Genomic DNA, 20,118 nt, shown 5'->3' with positions numbered 1-20,118 from the left:
GAAATACTCTTCTAAGGTTATTCATTGTGGTATCATTTGTAAACAATTTCTTGTATACAAGAAGGTACTGATGAAATTGTCCATGGAACGGGATACACTGTGGTTAAGGAATGAGGCAGATTCATCAGTACTGATAAGGAACAAGCTCCAAGCTAGATTCAGTGAGAATAGCAGAGCAAGGGGCACTGTGTTGTATGCTATTATGTGTGTAAAAAGCAAAATCAAACCCCAACAAACTGTGTGTGTACATACATACATACGCACGGAATATTTCTGGAAGAGCTTGTGAGAGACGGATAACAGAGGTTGCCTCTAGGCAGAAGAATCAGAGGCCTGGGCGGAGAGTGGGGACTGGCTCCACACTGCACTTTTGAAGTGGGTATGTATTACTGACTTTACGAGGATTGTTAAATAGGCTTCCCATGTGAAGACATAAACTCAGAGATGAACTCAAGTCATGCAGATGGCGAGGCAACATTCAAGCCAGGTCAGATGACTCCAGCTTCGTTCAGTGTTTCCCTACCCCGGGAACATGCTGTTAAGCATCTGGAGGGTGGCTTGGGCAGTGGACTGGCTCAGGGGGTCATGGTAGAGTTGCTCACGACCTGGTCCTCACCTTTGCAGGGTCCAGGAGGGCTGGTTCATGCCAACCCAGCTCATGAGGCCGATGAAGGCAGCAGACGCATCAGAAGCCAAGGATGGGAACATTCCTGGCGCATCAGCAGGTGGTCAACCCCTCCCTCCCCGACAGGGTCAGGGCCAGGCACTGCCCCTCACAGACAGCCTGCAGCAACCAAAGGCAGGCCAGAAGCCTGTGGGCAGAGCAAACCACCTGTGCCCCCTGCAACCCTCTCCAGCCCTGGCTGACGCCCACTTTGCACCTTCTTGTGAGTGGGGCCTGCCCCTACCCAGGCTTCCCTCGGCTTGTCGTGTGAAGTCATGTGCTCCTCACACCCCCAACAGTGACCTCTTCGACTGGGACCACACATCTCTTTGCAGGTTCCCTCCTTACCAGATTTTCCTAAGTGACTTGAAGTGGCTGGCCAGCCCCTCGCTTCGGGGTTTTCTGGCTGTCACCCTGTACCCTCTTTGACATGGGCCCTCCCCCATGCTGGGTCTGGCTGGAGAACTGCCCCTCTCTGGGTCCGGCTGGAGAACTGCCCCTGAAGGCAAGACTCAACCCGTTTCAAATCGGGTTCTGTCCCTACCAGGGAGTCCCGAGAAGCCTCAGTGCCTGGGGGTGAGGGGGGCGAGTGGGGGGCTCCGCCCTCTCCTGCTTCACCCAGTCTCACCCATCAGGTTTCAAGGTAGGATGTCATGTGAAGAAAAGGTTTTGCTGAGTTCTCCCAGCTCTTGTTTTTCACAGATGGGATGAAGCCCAGAGAGGCCAAGTGACTCGTCTGAGGCGAGTCCGTGAGTTAGGAGGAGGGCCTGGGAGTCCTCGGGGCCCTGCCTCGCCAGCCAGGTTCTGCTCCTGGGTTCTTGCTGAACGATGACCATGACTAGAATGAGGCATCCTTTTCTCACCAAGGGCGACGTGCTCCCAGCCCTTGCTCTCTGCCAATCCTACTCCCTGCCAGGGTGGCAGAGGCAGCCCCGAGCACCCATGGCTCCGAAATACCACAGAGGGTGGCACCTGGCCCTGCATTCCTGCTGTGGCTTTGGCTTCGGCTGGAGCTGGACAGACGCAGCCGGACCCGGACCCCACACCTCACTAGGCACTAGCCAGACCCAGGCCGCACGCCTCACTAGGCACCGGGGTCCCCACGGCCGCTGCCTCCTGAGTGGGGGTTGAGCTGGTGCTGCCCCTGGCAGGGCTGCTACAAGGGAGGATTGGTGACGGCCCAAATGCAGGGCACGCAGTGGAAGCGCCTCCGGAATTCTTGCTGCTGTTGGGAGTTAGGAGGATTTTATCCACGCGCAGCGCTGACTCCAGGCTGGAGAGGGCTGTGACCAGGCGTGCTCTGCCGCTGGCCGGGGGTTACCTAGGTGGAGCTCAGTCAGGACTTGTGGAGCTCAGGCCCATGAGCTTGTGAGCTAGGGAGGGGGGTCTCCAGGCGGGGCCAGCTCAGGGGCGGCTCTGCACGGGAGGAGGCCTGGTGCCCTGCTGGACGAGGGTGAGTCTGGGCCTGGGTGGCTCCGCCAGGAGGATCATACACCTGGCCCTGGGGGTGCCTGTCAGGAGGCCTGGCCCTTGCAGCTTCTCACCCACCCCAGAGCTGTGCAGGCTGCACTCCCTGGCTTCTCAAGGAGGGTTGCCAGATTCAGCACAAATATAACATACTGCATGGGAGATATGTCAGCTGCAAAATTCCTTCTCGTTGATCTGAAATTCAAGTGTAACTGGGTGCTCTGTATTGTATCCGGCATTCCTATCTGGCAATAAGGCCTCTAGTCCTGGATACCAGGAGCCTGGCCTCAGCTTTTGTGTGCCGTTTGGCCCACCACAAGTCAGGGGCTCCTCTGGGCCTCAGCATCCTCCTCTGTCATCAAATGCCACCCCAGGACAGAAAACTTTTCTCCAAAGCAGGCCCACCTGGGACCAGCACACCCAAGCCCTGGACGGCCCTCCCGGCTGTGGACACCAGGGGGCAGCAGCACCCCGTGGTGGCAGCACAGTCGGGGCCAGGAAAAGGTGGTCAAATCACTCGACCACTGGGCGAACATTGACAGCTCACCTGTCACAGGGTGCCCTTGTTGAGGTGGCCTCGATCCAGAGCTCCCGACTCAGCCACACCAGGGTCCTGGGGGCTTTGAGGAAGGGGCACCAGGCAGCCTAGTCCCTGGCCAGACCACTCCCCTCACCCTCAGAACGCCTCCTGACGCCCCCCAGGTGAAGCTCCCAGCCCAGCCCCACACCCCTGCCCCATGTTGTAGAACCAACCCTGTGAACAGCTGATGGGGCCCTGCAGCCCTGGCTGTCCCCCTGCCTGTCCCCGAAGTGGCCCCAATCCCCTCTGAGGTGTTCCCAATGCTCCCCTATGCCCAACAGCGACTGGTGACCCCACCCGGCCTCCCCTGACCACCCCCCATGATAGGCTGAGTGGGTGGAGGGCAGATCTTCACCCACCCCCGCCACCCCTCCTGTGGGTCTGGTGCCTGGCACCTGTCCCTGAGCCAGAGGCAGAGCCCAGCTGAGGCTACCTGTGCTGCCCTCCTCATCCGCCACACACCACCACACATGCAAACACACCACATCCATCCATCACACACACACACGGTTACACCATCCCCCACACACCACCACACATGCAAACACACCATACACATCCATCACACACACACACAGTTACACCATCCCTCACACACCACCACACACGCAAACACACCACATGCATCCACAGCGCACACTAAGACCACATGCCCCAGCCACACACACACCCCACAAGACACTCGAACACACGGCTCCATGCTTTGCCATCCCTGCCGGGGTGCCTGACCCTAGCCCTGGGGCCCCCACCTCCAGAGGTCCCCAGGAACCTGGGGGTCAGGTCCTGCCCCTGAGGACCCTTGCCTTTCCCCCAAGGCCCTGCAGCCCTTCCCTCTGCCCCTGGTTCCCTGACCACATGGTTTACAGGTGAAGACACAGTGCTTGTCCAATGCCAGGCGGCTCATTCGAGGTGGAGCTGGGACTTGGCCTGGGTCTCAGTGTGTCTCCAGGGCACACACTGCACAGTTCCAGCTGCATGAAGATGGGGCAGAGCCACCTGCTGACCCTCCCTCCATTCATTCTTCCCCACTCATTCCTGAGCAGCCTCACAGGGTTCCAGGATGGAGACGACCAGAGTAATTTGATGAGGTCACCGAAGGCGACCTCTGGAGGAGGGGATATGGAGGCCTAGGACAGGCCTGGTGCAGGGAAGCTCAACGGGATGGGAGGCCACTGTGGGCCCAGGTGGGCCAGGAAGGGGAGCAGGGTGCCCAGAGCCCAGGCCCAGCCTCTCAGGCTGCGGAGCCAGGCTCCCCACCTGACCCTCCTGGAATGAGCTGCCAGGGCTGCCACTGGACAGCCTCATGTGGCACCCCAGAAGCCACCCACCTGTGGACCCGGGTCCACCACAGCACACGCAATGCCACACAAACACAGCACAGTACACACCACCACACACATCCACAGCACAGTTACACCATGCCCCACACACTGTGACACACACACATCACAATACATCCATCACACACATAGTCACACCATCCCCACACACCACCACACAAACTCACCACACACATCTATCACCACACACACAGTCACACCATCCCCACATACCACCACACACAAACACACCACACACAGTTACACCATCCCCCACACACCGTGACACAAACACATCATACACAGTTACACCATCCCCCACACACCATGACACACAACACATATCACACATCCATCACACACACAGTTATACCATCCCCCACACACCATCACACACGCAAACACACCACACACATCCATCACACACGGTCACACCATCCCCACACACCGCCACATACAAACACACCACACACATCCATCACACACGGTCACACCATCCCCACACACCGCCACATACAAACACACCACACACATCCATCACACACAGTCACACCATCCCCACACACCACCACACACAAACACACCACACACATCCATCACACACACACAGTCACACCATCCCCACACACCGCCACACACAAACACATCACACAGTTACACCATCCCCCACACACCGTGACACGCACACACATTACACACACATACAGTTACACCATGTCCCACACACCACCACACACACAAACACACCACACACATCCACATCACACACACACAGTCACACCGTCCGCACACTCCACCACACACCCAAATACGCCACACACATCCGCAGCGCACACTATGACCATACGCCCCAGCCACACACACACCCCACAAGACACTCGCACACAGAGCACACACACGTAGTGGATGAGCCCGGTTTCGAGCCCCGAGGGCCTGGCCACCGCTGGAATAGGCCGTGGGCAGTGGCAGGGCGGGCCAGGGTCTGCCTTCCCGTGAACTGCCTTTCAGATCAGGGCACCACGGTGGAGTCCCACAGGCGGCTGGGAAGAGCCGGAGGAGCTGAGGTTTCGGGGAGCCCCACTCTGCCCTCCGGGGGCTGCCGCCCCGCCCGCGCTGGCCTCAGCCACCCCCCTCCCGAGCTCCCTCCCACCCTCCCCAGCCTCCTGCCCCAGCCAGGCTGTACCCGCCCCCGGTGCCCCTGCGCCCCGGCAGCGCCCTGCTGTGCCATGCCCCACGCTGGCCCTGGGGAGGTGTTCGCCGGATAAACAGCTGCCCTCCGGGTCCCAGGCCCGCAGTGCTCCATCGCCACCGTGTCTCCAGCATCACCCCGTCTCCTCTGAGACCTCTTCCCAGGCCGCAGTAAGGGAGCCCCAAGCCAAGAGGAGGGCGTGCCCAGATTAAAGGAAACTGGCCTTCGCCCCAGGCCCGGCCCTGCCCTACCCCGCCCCACGCTGGGCCGGGATGCATCGCTGCCCACCCGGAGCCGGAGCCCAGGACCAGCGGGCACCAGGCCACTGCGCTGCCGTGGCGGGGTCAGAGCGGCAGGGCTGGATGGTTGGCCACAGGTGGGACTAGCACGGGACCACTTGCCTCTCGAGTCGAGCCCCGCCCCTGCCCCACAGCTCCGTTTTCCTCTTGTTCCTTTCAGGGCCGCCAGGCCGCCTCAAGCCGGAGTCTGATCCCCGACGGCCGAGGCTCCCGCTGGCTGGCAGCTCCCCGGGCGTCCGGGCTTGATTCAGCGGCGCTCAGCCCAGGGCAAGGCGGCTAGGGAAGGTCGCGTCACTTCACGGATGAGCCCAAGGCCAAACTCCTGTTTTTCTAAATACCTTTTCCTGGGCCCACCATCTCCCTCTCAGAAGCCTGAAGGTCCCGTGGGTTCTGTCTCCTCTTGGGGGCTGTGATCCTAACTGGACCCCCATTAGGGTCCCTGCTCAGGCGCACCCCTGATCTCAAGAGGCCGATAGAAGATCTAATAATGTACCTGCCAAAGCACGGCGGGGAGGGGAGGGTTCCATTCGGAGTCCAGTGCCCCGCGCTGAGAAACTGGCCGCTCGCCCCTCAGGCAGTGGTGGGGAGGTGCGTCCCCTTCTCCATTAGGGCGTGACCTGGCACGGGGCGGGGAGGGAGTCAGGCCTGGGTGCCACAAATGCAGTGCGTTTAAGTCTTGTTCAGGGACGCAGGGAGAAGCTCCTTCGTTTCCCTAGACACCAGGGGCCCTGAAGGAGGCCGCAGAGGGCTGGCAAGGAAACATGGACCCGGCTCCAGCGCAGCTACTGGAAGACCTTTCTGTAATTAGGGGAAGATGCACCTCGGATTTGGGAGCTGATCCTTCTTTCAATTCCTGATTCTGCTACTTCTTGCTAAGGATTTAGGACCAGTTACTTAACTTCTCTTAAACCAGCATTATAAATCTGTATCATGTGATAGTGATACCACATTGCCGGGTTGATGGGAGGTTTAAATTAGATATTTAAAGTTTTAAACAGTGTCTGTCCGAGGAAACCCCTGATGAATGGGAGCTAATGTTTTGCTAGCTCAATGCTGGTTCCCACACAGGAGGCCAGTCTTCCCAAGCAGAAAATGCCCGGGGCCATATTAATTAAGGCCTAAGGTTCAGAGTAAGGGAGGTGACTGTCTTGCCCTACTAGGGGTTAATCGTGGCCTGACCAGATGAACTGTCTTGGGACTAACACCCCGTACTGCTACCCTCCCATCCACACCCCAGGGCTTCCTTCCTTCGAGTCTAAACATTTTCCTGTCTCAGGAGTTGTTCCCATTACGCTGTGTTTACTCAGTGAGCATGGGACAACATGCAGTGAGTGTCAGGACAGCTGATGGATGGGACCATGGAGGCACCAGAGCCATTTTCCAGAGTTTCTGTTGAGTCCACACACATAAGCCTTGCTTAGGCAGGTACATGATTAGATCTTCTGTCTATAGGATAAGGGACACTTATATACAACTCCCAAGGAACTTTAACAACTTGGAGTGCCCGTGCAGGATGGCAAAGGGTCTGGGATCCCCTGAGGCAAGGAGAAGGCAGGACAAGAGAGAAGCTTGCAGAAGGATGGGGTTGGAGGAGGAGGAAGCAGGCCCAGGGCCAGTATTGCAAATTACCAGAGAGGGACAGGTGGAGACACTTTCTAACGACCCTCCCGAAAGAGCCTGATCCCGGACAAAGGAAGAGACTGAAGAGGCCTCCGGCTGGGTAGGTGGCATAGTCGACAGTTCTGGGTTCACTTCGGGGTTCTTTCCCCTCTGATAGCCTGGGCTTCTTGGCACAGGGACATCTTTGGGGTTCAATTCCCTGACTTCCCAGAGAGCACTGGACTCCCAGACAAATCATACTGGCTTCTGTAAGCTCCTTGTAGGGTAGGGTCCACTAGGACCCCCATATCTACCTCCTCCACATCTGAGCAGAGGTGGTTATAATGGTTAATTTTATGTGTCAACGTGACTGGGCCATGGGGTACCCAGACATTTGGGCAAACCGATTATTCTGGGTGTGCCTGTGAGGGTGCTTTTGGATGAGTTTGACATTGGAACTGGTGACCAATGGGGGAACCAGGTGAGGTAAAGCAGATTACCCTCCCCAATGTGGGGGGCCTCATCCACTCAGCTGAAGGCCTGAAGAGGACAAAAGGCTGAGAATTTGTTTTTTGCCTCAGTCTTGCGCTGGGACATTGGCCTCTTCCTCCCTTAAGATTCAGACTGGAACTACACCATTAGCTCTCCTGGGTCCCCAGCTTGCTGACCTCTGTCTACGGGGGACAGGGCTGCTTGTTTCCTTGGGACCTCTCAGCCTCCATAATCACATAAGCCAATTCCTTATGATAAATCCATCTATCCAACCATCCATTCACCTACCCATTCACCCATCCATCCATCCACCCACTACCCACTCACCCACTCACCCGTCCATCCATCCATCCATCCATCCATCCATCCATCCACCCACCCATCCACCCACCCATCCATCCATCCACCCGCCCACCCATCCATTCACCCACCCATCCACCCAGCCATCCATCTACCCCCAACCATTCACCCACCCATCCACCTAAACATCCATCCCACCCACCCACCGGCCCACCCATTCAGCAACCCATCCACCCATCCATCCATCCACCCATCCATCCATCCACCCATCCATCCATCCATCCATCCATCCACACACCCACCCATCCATTCACCCACCCACTCCTGCCATCCGTGCACATCTCCTATCACTTCTGTCCTGGAGAACCCTGACTAATGTAGCGGTCATTCCCATCTGTCCATTGGACTCTGTCCCCATCATAAGCGAACCCTCCCCACAACAAGCACTCTTGATTTAACCTTTGCCAGTCCCAGTTAAATGTTTATAAAATTCAAGCACTTCACTGGCTATTCTTCCAGGTGAGGCAGTGTTGCCAAAGGCACCGTCTTGCCTTTTCATAGCAAGCTAGGTCTGCCCAGGGCACCTGGCCTCCATCTCTGCACCCCACCTGGTTCCCCCATCAAGGCTTGGCGGCTCTGGGTCCGTGGGGAGTTTTACTACGAAATAGCTCTAGCAGTGCCATTGACTCAGAAGGTACTTGGCAAACAGACTCACCATTTCTATTAAAAGAGACATGGAGTCTTAAAAAATATTAAAATGACTAAAATCAACAAAATAGCTGCTGTTGCTGAAGGCCTGCTGGGAAGCAGGCTCCAAGCCATGCGCTTTGCACACGTGACATTGAGCCGCCCAGCTCCCCCCATCCCCTACAGTGAAGACACCGAGGCACAGTGAGCTGATGGCAGGTGGGCAGACGCTGTGGTGCTCGTCCTGGTAACAGAACCTCCATTCCACTCACCCCTTCCCAACCCTATGCCCTCTGGGGAAGGCGGGTGCCTCCTTGGCCAAGGGCCATCTTGACCAGCCTAAGCCAGCCGTGGCCATCACAAGGTCATCTGGTGAACGGGGGCCATGGCTTCAGCCTTGAGATGTGGGGCCGGTGGGGACGGGTTGGTTGGTGGATTCTGGAGGGTTTTCCTGTCCCTCAGTGGGAGGACAGAGACTTCCCTCCCTGCTTCTTGATGCTCGCATGTCAGCTGTACTGCCCAGAACCATGACAGCAGTTGTGGGCACCCCAGGGAGAAAGTCTGAGGTGAAAAGCTGACTGTGATTAGCCAGGCACAGTGCTGTTCACCCAAGGCCCCACTGACTCAGGAGGCTGATGCGAAAGGATTGCTGGAGCCCAGGAGGTTGAGGCCAGCCTGGGCAACATAGAGAAACCCTCTCTTAAAAAAAAAAAAAAGAAAAAAACCAAGTTGATGCCTGGGGATCCCCAGCGATGCTGTCTTTGGATCCCTCAGCAGGCGAGACCAACCCCCACTTCTTCAGCTGGGCCTTCTGCTGCTGGGACCAGAAGCACTGACAGCAGCGGTGAAGGCTGGATAGAGAACCAGGCCTGCCACCTCTGGGGCCAGCCTGACCGCGCCCTTGACTATGGCCATCCTCTCTTGGAATGTGGTTTTCCTATGACCTGAAACCATGGAAGGAGAAGGAAAGGGAAGGGCTGGGGGTAGGCAGAATCCTGACAGACAGATCTGCCAAGAACAGTCATCGTTCATTTCCACAAATATTTCTTGGCATTAGGCAGATATTGAAGAACAGGCTGTGCAAGATTTATAGACGCAGGGACAGCTGGAGGGACACAGGAGGGGCTGGGTTTACCAACAGCGGCAGCACGCAGCAGACCCACCTTGGCTGGAGCGTGCAGGGGCCACGGCCTGAGGAATGGGGGCTCCCGCGGGCAGACACAAAACTCAGAAAATGCCATTTATTGTATCATTTTAATACCGGAAATGCCAGACCAATCAACAGGGAGGACAGACCAGACACAAATGCCTGTGCTCGTGACACGGACAGGAGGATCATCACGGCTCAGGGCACACATGCATTTCCTTAGAAACAGGCAGACAAAGAGAGCATAAATACCACACAACAGCCAGGCTCAGGGGACTGCGGGCCACAGGGGGCTGCGCTTCAAAGGCAGTCAGAGGCATTAAATACGGGACCTACACATTACACTCCACTTCACCATACATAATTTATATATTAAAAGAAAGGGGACCACAGTATCTATACGTGCAAGCGGCTGTGGTGGAGAAAATGAACGGGAGGGCAGCCATGCACGGGAGGGGCTCCCCGTCTACCCTCCTGACGCCTCGCCCCACCCTCCCCACAGAGTCACTTGGGATCACAAAATGCATGGGCCGGCCGGGGCGCAGCCTCGGGAGGTCCTGCCTGGTCTCCTCGGCATGGACCTCTGGGCTCCCCATGAGCCGGGAGGTGCCTGGAACCAAGAACACTTGAACCCTGCATGTCATCACATCCCTGGGAGTTGCCCTGGAAGGGACCGGGCCGGGCGTGAGGGGAGGAATGTCGCATTGGTCAGGCGGAGGAGGGAGGCGCAGCCGCCGGGCCGGGCAGGTGCGACGCATGCCCCAGGCCTGGGGCCTGGGAGAGCAGGAACGATTGCGGGGCATCCACTCTTGCAAGCAAAGCTTAAACGGCACGACAAGCCTGTGTTTCTCTGCAACTGTCCAGGGGCCGCTCGCTCAGAACTGACTGGCACTGCTGGGGTCGCACTGCAGCAGGCGGACGATGGAGGGGTCGCTCTTGGCACCTTTGATGAATTCTTCCAAGGACAGTTTGCCTGCAGGGGACGAGAGACATCAGGATTAGCCAGTGCTCACTGTTCTTTATGCTTCCAGAGAGGACGGGGACAGCCCTCAGGTCAGGGATGCCCCTTTTGTTCAAAGTCCTGAGCCTTCTTGAAGCTGCACGGTGTCTAGTCTCCATTCACTTTACAGGCATTTCTGAAAAAAATCCTTTTTCCTTTCCCTGCTCCCTACAATACATCAGGCACCTCAAAGGGCTTAACCAGCAGCTCAGCAGGACATGGCTGATGAGGGCCATTTAAATCCTTTTCGAAATCACCCCACACTTTGCTTATTAAGGAACATGTACATTGTGCAGAAAAATGAAGCATTTGCCTCTAACCCAATGGGTCCTCCCTGGCATCAGTGTAGACCTGCTGCTCAGGCTTGGGGTACCGAACTCATGCTCTGGACTGTTGGCCACGCAGTGAGAGGAAAACCTAGAAAAAGATTGGTCATGCTAAGGAATCAGCTGCCCCCTCATCCTCCGCATCCAATGCTGGTGACGACACATTCCCTCTCCCAGGACACAGACTCGGTGACTCCATGCTGGGCGGAGTGGCCTCTGGAGGCTGGTGGCCCAGGGCAGGGCTCCATAAGGCTGGCGGGCCGAGCCGGGTGCGGGGAGGTTTTCTGACCATCCGCTCACCACAAGCAAGATAGGCTAGAAGGATTCTGCCCATTCAGACATGGCCTCAAGGGCAGGAGGGCAGGAGGGGGAGCCTCTGGCTCCGGCTGGTGGGGAAGGATGAGGTTTGAGGTTGGCTGTGTCCCGGCAGCCTGGGTCCTGGGGCAGCCCCTCCGTGTGTCTGTCTGAGGCTCTGTGCTGTCAGCTGGAATCAATAGGACACTCTGCAAAATGTCCGTGCAGGCAACACAGACGCATGCAGCTAGGCCCAGCACAGGGGAAGGTGCGCAGGAGGGGCTCTTGGCTCTGGCGCATGGCAAGCCACCAACATTTCCAGGTCTCAGGATCTTCATCTCGAAGGCAGGATAATGGGAACACCCTTCTCAAGGGCACCTGGGAGGATGCATTTGAGGACTCAGCCCAGCACTAGGATGGAGGACGCCCCTGCCCAGTAGGGCCCTGCTGGGAATTCAGCCCCTCCAGTCCACTGGCAGGCAGGGACACCTGTCCTCATGGGACCCTGGCCCAGGCTCGGGCAGGCTGGCTTCTTCCAGGGCACGAACGTGATACCTCTGGGGCCTGGGCAGCCTGCTGGCTCCAAGGGAGCCCAAACAATGCCCAGGCTAAGGGGTGCGTAGGGAGAGGGAGGGACAGCCAGGCCCTCAGCAGACAGTCCCCAGGACCCTCTGCCAATGGAGACAGCGGCTGCCAGCCTGAAGATTGGTGAGGACCATGGTCACCCCCCACACTCCACCTCTGACCACTCAGGGCAGCCAGCTGTGTGGTCATCTCCTCGGCTAGGTGTGGGGCCTCAGAGTCCATGGCCCCAGCCTCCCCACTTCCCGTCCCTGACCCCAGGCCCTCCTGTCCCAGGCCGAGAAAGAGCGGGCCAGCCCAGATGGACCTCCAGTCGGGAGAGCCAGAGCTGCCTCAGGACGACTCTGGGGCCTGCAGAGATGCCGGGAGCTTCTGAAGGCTCCACTGGCTCCTCCTGATGGAGGGCAGGGCAGGTGAGAGGGTTGCTGAGCACAGCCTGTCCCACATGTGCGGCCTGACAAGCTGAGGAGAGGGCGGCTTTAATGATACTTGTGCCCTGGAGAAACCCATCAGCCCAGCCCAGAGGCCTGCAGCAGCCGTGCGCCTTCCGGGGTAGCCAGGGAAGTTGGGGCAAACTCCAGGGCCCCATCACTCCTGAGCAGTCCCTGGAGGAGCCTTGAGGGCTGAGGACCACTCCCTGAACTGACTCTGGCCCCTGACTGCAGCCCCACCTTCCCGGTATCACTCTTCCCTCCTTGCCCCAAGCTCCGGGGACAGACGGGTCCCCTGGGCCCACAGGAGGAAGTGCTCCATCAAAGCGCGGACATTAGCAACGACCATGCCATCCAAATTCCCAATCAACCTAGAAGATGCCCTCTGAAGAGGTGGGCAGGGCCAAGCCAGGTGGCAGGTTCGGGCAGCAAGTAACCGTGGATGGCTTCCCCAGGGACACTGTGAAGTCGGGAACAACAGCCACTATTTGTGGAGTGTGAGCCCTGCTAAGAGCTTTAAGGCATCATCTCGCTGAAACCTCACAACCCCGTGGGACTGGATTCACCATCCTCACGAGGAGCGGACAGCCTTGGGAGAGTGGCAGCAGGTGCCCTGCTAGGCTGGAAGGTGGAAAACACACTTCCCATCAGCCCGAAGGCAATGCCGGGCACCAGGCAGGCTTGTTTGCTGTGTGCAGATCTTTTGAAACAGTGACCTGGCCGCCTGGAATGCTGTTTGCTGCCTACAGCTCCCCCACACCCCCTCTCCTGCTGGGGTCGTGCTTAACTCACCCAAGGGCTGCACTCCACACTTTCCACAGCAGCTTCTTGGGCATTAGCTTATCTTTTAATCCCCAGCACAACCCAGGGAGTGTTTTCTCTTCTTAAGGTTGTGTTTCTTTATTGTTCAAAAGCAAAGCAAACCTGGTGCTGTGGCTGCTCTTGACAAAGCCAGCAAGAAGAGCAGAACGGGAGGACCCCACAGCCGCCCCGACCTCACAGCCAATGCAGAGGAGGGCACTCGAGGCACAGCCTCGTCACCGCTACTGCCACCCGCCATCTTGAGACTTGCCCTTCTACAGTGGACTGAGTCCCCACAGAGCTGCCGTAGGCGGACAAGGCAGTCGTGTTCATCCTGACAGTTCCCCTTGGAATGTCTGGGCACTTCCTCTCTCTGGACAGTTCCCCTTGGGGCCATCTGGGCAGCTTCCTCTCTCAGGATGACAGTAAGAGAAGCATGGCCAGCACCCCAGGACCCCACCATCTGGGATCCTTTGATCCCAACCCCTCCAGGTTCAGGGCTGCCAGCATGCTTGCCTCCCTGCCCCTAAACATTGTACCCACGAGAATACAGGTATGCCCTGTTCTACGAGTGGGGAGACAGTGGCTCAGAGGGGCCACAACATGCCCAGCATCACAAAGCCTTGTCACAGAGGGACCAGGATGCAGGCCGGGTGTCCCTGACTGCATCCCGCTCTTCCCTGGGCATGGCAGGTGCCAGGCAGGTCAGCGGCAGGGGTGGCCCTCAGGAGACCAAGAAGCTGCAGAGGGGAGGGGGCGCCCCAGATGCGTTTTGCCACCACCGTGGCGTACACACGCAGCCCCGCCCCCACCCCGCCCTACCATCGTTGTTGGTGTCCATCTGCCTGAAGATCTTGTCCGTGCGCTTCTCTGGGGTGGACTCGTCCTCCGGCATCTTCATCACAGACGACACCATCTTGTAGATGGCCTGCGAATGGGGACAATGACAGTGTGCTCAGAGGCCCAGGAGCTCGGGTGGGCGCAGCAAGGGTGGGCTTCTGCTCAGTCCACGACAAGGCTGGGAGAGGTTAGGGGCTCCCAGTGGTCTTCGGGACCCCTCCCCAGTGGGGAGAATGTTCCCTAGTGAACCTCACGGGTGTCTGTGTGAAGTCCAAGAGCAGAGCTGACAGAAGGGCTCTACTGGGAGGGTAAGGGTGCTGCTATCTCTGCCTGGGTGGTGGGGGAGGTAGTGTCAGGAAGGTGCCTAAGTGTCACCGTCGGGGGCTGGGAATGCTGAGGGAGAGTGGTGGTCACAGATACGTGAAATTCACCACACCGCCCATGAGCTGTGTGCATTTTACTGCGTGGCTGTTACCCCTCAGTTTAAAAGAGACTGAGCCCCTCAAACTCACAGGGAAAGCCCCATCACCAGCCCCGACAGGACAGGAACCAGCAGCACTGGAGCCTCCATGGCCTCTTTACAGCACTGCCAGCCGAGGGCTCAGCCTAGCTGCTGGTCTCTCTGCGTGTCTCTGCCTGAGTGACCCAGCCTGGGGCATGTGCCCCTGTGCTGCTGGTGGGTGTACACGGGAGACAGTGATGGGGCAGGCGAGTGGCCACTGAGCAGAGTGACATGCGTGGGGAGGGGCAGCACTGCTGTGGGATTTTCTGAGCACTCCGGGTGAAGGAGGCTTGATAGTCTCATTCCTAAGACAAGAGACCATTTTCTCATTTTGAGAAGGAGGGAGCAACCAAGTGTCCCATGAGAAACAACACACAGCTAGCCAGGGAGCCATCGATGGCGCTGGGGGAAGCCTTTCAGGGTTTGGGGACTTGGTTTGGGGGCTGTCCCGTTTGGACAGAAGTGACTGCTCCTCACTGCTCGGAACAGTTCTACCAGGGCCTCAAAGTTCTGACCAAGCCTCTGTGCGGCCAGTGACAGGCACACCTATTTGCAAAGGGTAAGGGTTAACACACAGGACACGATAGGTGATTCCTGGGAAGCAGAATTCTTACTTCCACCACTGTGTGAAGCTAAGAGCCAGAAAGCGACGACGGAATCAGAGTTCCCCGAGCCCATGTTAATTTACTCTGACGGTGTGAAAACCACCTACGTGGGAAATGGGTCGCTCACTCCTGAGGCAGCCACTGCTGGTGCAAGAGCTCACGGATTTGATACCTGCTACTGGAGGCCCACCCCTGAAGTTCCCCACCATGGCATCCCCCCCTTCTGAACAGTTCCATTTTTTTCTTGTTTTATTTCTGGTCTTTTTGGAGGAAGGGTCTCACTCTGTCACCCAGGCTGGAGTGCAGCGGTGCAATCATAGCTCACTGTGACCTCGGACTCCTGGGCTCAAGCAATCCTCCCACCTCAGCCTCTCAAGTAGCTGGGACTACGGGTGCATGCCATTATGCCCTGCTACTCTTTTAATTTTTTATAGAGATAGAGTCTCACTATATTGCCTAGGCTGGTCTCAAACTCCTGGGCTCAAGCAATTCTCCAGCCTCAGCCTCCCAAAGTGTTGGGATTACAGGCCTGGCCGTGAGGAGTTCTAGAACTGGATGCTCCTGGGCTCAGGGAGGCACTCAGGGGAATGCCAGGGAGGGGCAGTGCTACTCTCTACTCTCTCTCGCACACCTAGGTACCTGGCCAAGTGAACAAAACTTGGTTTCCTTCTGAAACATGGCCTTGCCTGCTAGAGCTGCATGAAGGCCGAGAGACGCCTCCTGAAGTGACGTCTTTCCCATGCTGGGCTGATTCTTGTGATCGTTAATGCTTCAGTTTTACTGCATGACTGCGCATTCCTGGGGACATCACAAGCTATCTGTTGCATTCTCAAATCCAGGGCTTTCCCCAGGTCTTGGCAGGTACCTCTTGCAAGTAACAATAATATAATTCTTGGCCAGGCACGGTGGCCCATGCCTGTAATCCCAGCACTTTGGGAGGCTGAAGGCAGATCACCTGAGGTCCGGAGTGCCAACATGGTGAAACCTTGTCTCTACTAAAAATACAGAAATTAGCTGGCTGCGGTGGCATATGCTTGTAATCCCAGCTACATGGGAGGGTGAGACAGGAGAATCTCTTGAACCCGGGAGGCGGAGCTTGCAGTGAGCCGAGATCGGGCCACTGCACTCCAGCCTGGGCGACAGAGCGAGATACCGTCTCAAAAAAAAAAAAAAAAGCCCTGGGCTGGGAGCTGGGAGCTGGGAGGGGACCTGGGCCCCCGCGTGGTGAGACCCGGGGCCTTGGGCGCCGGTACCTGCACGATCTCCAGCATCTCGCTGCGGCTGATGTAGCCGTTGCCGTCCAGGTCGTACATGCTGAAGGCCCACTTGAGCTTCTGCTCCAGCTTGCCCCGCGAGGTCACACTCAGCGCAATGATGAACTCCCGGAAGTCGATGGTGCCGTCGCCGTTGGTGTCGAAGGTGCGGAAGACGTGCTCGGCGAACTTGGAAGCGTCGCCGTAGGGGAAGAAGTTGGCGTAGATCTTCTTGAATTCGTCCACGGTCAGGTGGCCGGTGGGGCAGTCCTTGAGGAAGCCCTTGTACCACTCCTGCAGCTCGTGGTCGGTGAACTCCGTGTTCTCCCGCAGGTCCTGCAGCACCTCGGGCCGCAGCTTGCTGTTCTGCTTGCCCATGGCGGCTGGCGGCGGCGACTACACCTGCAAGACAGGAGGTTAGCCGGGGACGCCACCCACGGCCACGGAGCAGGGCTGAGCCATGGGCCGGAGAGACCACATAAGGCCATCGCTGTGCAGGCACTGCGGTTCAGCAACTCCCGGGTCCCCCATCGGAAGGCATGCCACTATTTTATGGACCACCAAGAAGGCCAAGAGACCCTAATTAAATCACGACAGCCCACCCTCACACTGCGGGACATATTCTCCATATTGGAGAATGTGGAAATGTGGGGAAAAAATACAGCTTAACATCAGTGGAACAGGGCATCATCCGGTGCCCACCAGGGGTTGTACAAGAGGCGAAGATTAAAAATCAGTTCTTACTTTCATCCCCCTCCTCAGCTCCAGGCAAAGTGGCCACCTCAGCCGCATCCCAGACTCTTTGGAGCAGTTCTTCCTTCTTTCAGGCATCACATTATGTTTTTATCTTTAGAATAGGCGTCTAGAAACTTTCAGGGAGTCACCCCCCAACCCTCTTTGTTTATTTGTTTTGAGATAGAGTTTCGCTCTTGTTGCCCAGGCTGCAGTGCAGTAGCAGGATCACAGCTCACTGCAACCTCTGCCTTCTGGGTTCAAGCGATTCTCCTGCCTCAGCCTCCTGAGTAGCTGGGATTAAAGGCATGCACCACCACGCCCAGCTAATTTTTTGTATTTTTAGTAGAGACAGGGTTTCACCATGTTGGCCATGCTGGTCTCGAACTCCTGACCTCAGGTGATCCACCTGCCTCGACCTCCCAAGGTGCTGAGATTACAGGTGTGAGCCACTGTCCCCAGCCCACCCTCTTTATTTTGCCTTTGATAAACTGCCCTGGGTGGGAGGAGGATCTGGAATTAGCTCTAGGCAGTAAATGATGCTCTGAATGGAACCAGGGAAAAATGAGGCACCTGTGGGAACCAGGAACTGCTCTGCTGGAAACCATCCCCCAGGGCGGTTCTCCAAGAGGCCTGAATGCAAGATTGATTAACTGGCATTAACACGGCTGCCACTGCACCACCTCATGTTACTTTCTTACATTCACAGTTAACATATATACAGGGCATGATAATTTTTGAAGTACATGGAAGAATGAGAAATAAGAAGATGTCTCCTACTCTAGCCCCAGTGGTAACCACTTTGAACTCTGTCTATGTTTGTGAATTCCAAACAGTAGGCACCAGCTCTCCATTATGAAAGGTAAGACAGACCACCCACACTGCCCACCACTTCCTTTCTTCTCTGCCTCCATCCTAGGTTATTTTTCTGAGACGGAGTCTCGCTCTGTTGCCCAGGCTGGAGTGTGCAGTGGCGTGACCTTGGCTCACTGCAACCTCCACCTCCTGGGTTCAAGCAATCCTCCCAACTCAGCCTCCCAAGTAGCTAGGATTATAGGCATGCACCACCACGCCTGGCTATTTATTTATTTATTTATTTATTTATTTATTTATTTATTTTTGTATTTTTAGTAGAGACAGGGTTTCACACTATGTTGGCCAGGCTGGTCTCAAACTCCTGACCTCAAGTAATTCACCTGCCTCGGCCTCCCAAAGTGCTAGGATTACAGGTGTGAGCCACCACACTCGGCCTATCCCAGGTTTTATAGTACATACATGTTTTTGTTTTTACTTATCCTCTCTATATCAATCAATCAATTAATTTATTATCTATTTATTTATTTATTTATTGAGACAGGCTCTCACTGTCACCCTGGCTGCAGTGTGTGATCATGGCTCACTGAAGCCTTGACCTCTAGTGCTCAAGCGATCCTCCCACCTCAGCCTCCTGAGTAGCTGAGACTACAGGCACATACCACCACACCCAGTTAATTTTTTTTTTTTTTTTTTTTTGTAGAAATGGGGCCTCACTATTTTGCCCAGGCGGCTCTCAAGCTCCTGGCTTCAAGCAGTCCTCCCGCCTTGACCTCTCAATGTGTTGGGACTACAGCCGTGAGCCAAGATGCCAGGCGTTTTTACTTATCTTTATGACTTTATCTTTCAAAATTACTAACACACATTCCCTTTGACCCAGCCATCCTACTTCCAGAAACATCTGATGACACTCCCACCAGTGCAAATAATCTGTGCAGGCGGCCATTGCCTACGTGGTCGATAACAGCAAACTACTCAGGTGCCCATCTTATGTACTCATAAGAAATAATCTTCAAGGTGTATTTCTATGTGGAAAGAGAAGCTGCACAACAGTATGCAGAGCTTGTTACCATTTATGAAAAAAGAAGACAAACATACGTGCTTGTGTGTTTGTGCTCTGGAAGGGCTTGTGAGGAAAGGATAACATTGGCCGGGGAGGAGAGATGGCTGGGTGGACGTGGGCCCTGCGGACTTTTTATTAAGAGAGAAGGATCCTTCTCTCCTCCTGGCCAGTTAAGCCCAGCTCTGGATGTACAGCCACAGGAGGCCAGCCTCTCCAACTGCAGTTTGCCCCAGACGAGAACAAACATGGCCCCTGTTTCGTGGAGGAGTTGAGCAATCACATCAGACCTAGAACAATGTGCAGACGGGGGACCCCTGCACCCCCTGCCTCCACCATCCAGGAATGTGACCCACCCTGGGGCTTGGGGATGACGCCTGCCAGCATGCTTCAAAGGGCTCAAAAAAGTCCTGGTTCTAACATGCAGCTAGTTCACTTTGGAAACTCAATTAATTCACAAGATGAAATGGCCATAGAGACTTCTACATGAAAAAAAAAAGGGAATGTAAAATCAAAAGATCACTATTACCAAAATATCTGACAGAAGAGAAAAAACAACCAAGATGCTACTGAGGTTTTTGGTTTGTTTGGAGAGATAGGGATCTTGCTATGTTGCCCAGGCTGCTCAAACTCCTGGCCTCAAAGTGATCCTCCCACTTCGGCCTCCCAGAGTGCCTGACAAGACTGCTATCCTGTTGAAAGAGCTCCGGACCTGGCTTGGAGATGTAGGCTCCCTCTGGATCCTGCTGTCACTGACAGCTCTTGGGTTTCACCCAGGTGAGCTCTGGAGTCCTTCCCGTGTTGCCTCAGCGGATCCCAGACAGCTCTGTGTCCAGAAAGCCCCCTCCAGCTGTCAGCGCTGTGTCCCCCAGAACTGCACAGTGCCCAGGGCATAGCTCACTGGGGCAGTTCCAATTCCTAGGCCCAGATGCATGGGCTGAATCATGTCCCCGCTAAAAGATGCTGAAGTCTTAACTCCCAGTATCTGTGAATGTGAAATAGGGTCTTTGCGAGGACCTATTTGCAAAGTTAACCTGAGGACCTGAGGGAACCTTGACTGCCGCTGTGCCCCGACATGGTGGGAACCCTCCTGACCACTGAGTTGAGGGCCTGGGCCATTGTGAAGGACCAGCCTT

General features: G+C 56.3%; 1 protein-coding gene across 3 annotated transcripts in view; it reads right to left on the bottom strand.

Moving 5' to 3' along the window:
- Positions 1 to 9,831: 9,831 nt before the first annotated feature.
- The window catches only part of HPCAL1 (hippocalcin like 1), a 123,010-nt gene continuing 112,723 nt past the window's right edge, over positions 9,832 to 20,118 (bottom strand). For all 3 annotated transcript variants that reach the window (XM_009183673.3, XM_003908268.4, XM_009183674.4), the window contains exons 3-5: positions 16,378 to 16,779; positions 14,000 to 14,105; positions 9,832 to 10,716 (exon numbers count right to left, since the gene is read on the bottom strand). In XM_009183673.3, the coding sequence (XP_009181937.1) occupies positions 10,619 to 10,716; positions 14,000 to 14,105; positions 16,378 to 16,755 (582 nt within the window). In that variant the 5' untranslated portion in view covers positions 16,756 to 16,779 and the 3' untranslated portion in view covers positions 9,832 to 10,618. The remainder of the gene's footprint in view (positions 10,717 to 13,999; positions 14,106 to 16,377; positions 16,780 to 20,118) is intronic.

The sequence above is a fragment of the Papio anubis genome, chromosome 14 (genome assembly GCF_008728515.1).
Source record: "Papio anubis isolate 15944 chromosome 14, Panubis1.0, whole genome shotgun sequence".
In the NCBI taxonomy this organism is placed as follows: domain Eukaryota; kingdom Metazoa; phylum Chordata; class Mammalia; order Primates; family Cercopithecidae; genus Papio; species Papio anubis.
Note: the sequence above shows the minus strand (reverse complement) of the source record. Positions and strands in the feature narration are given on the sequence as shown.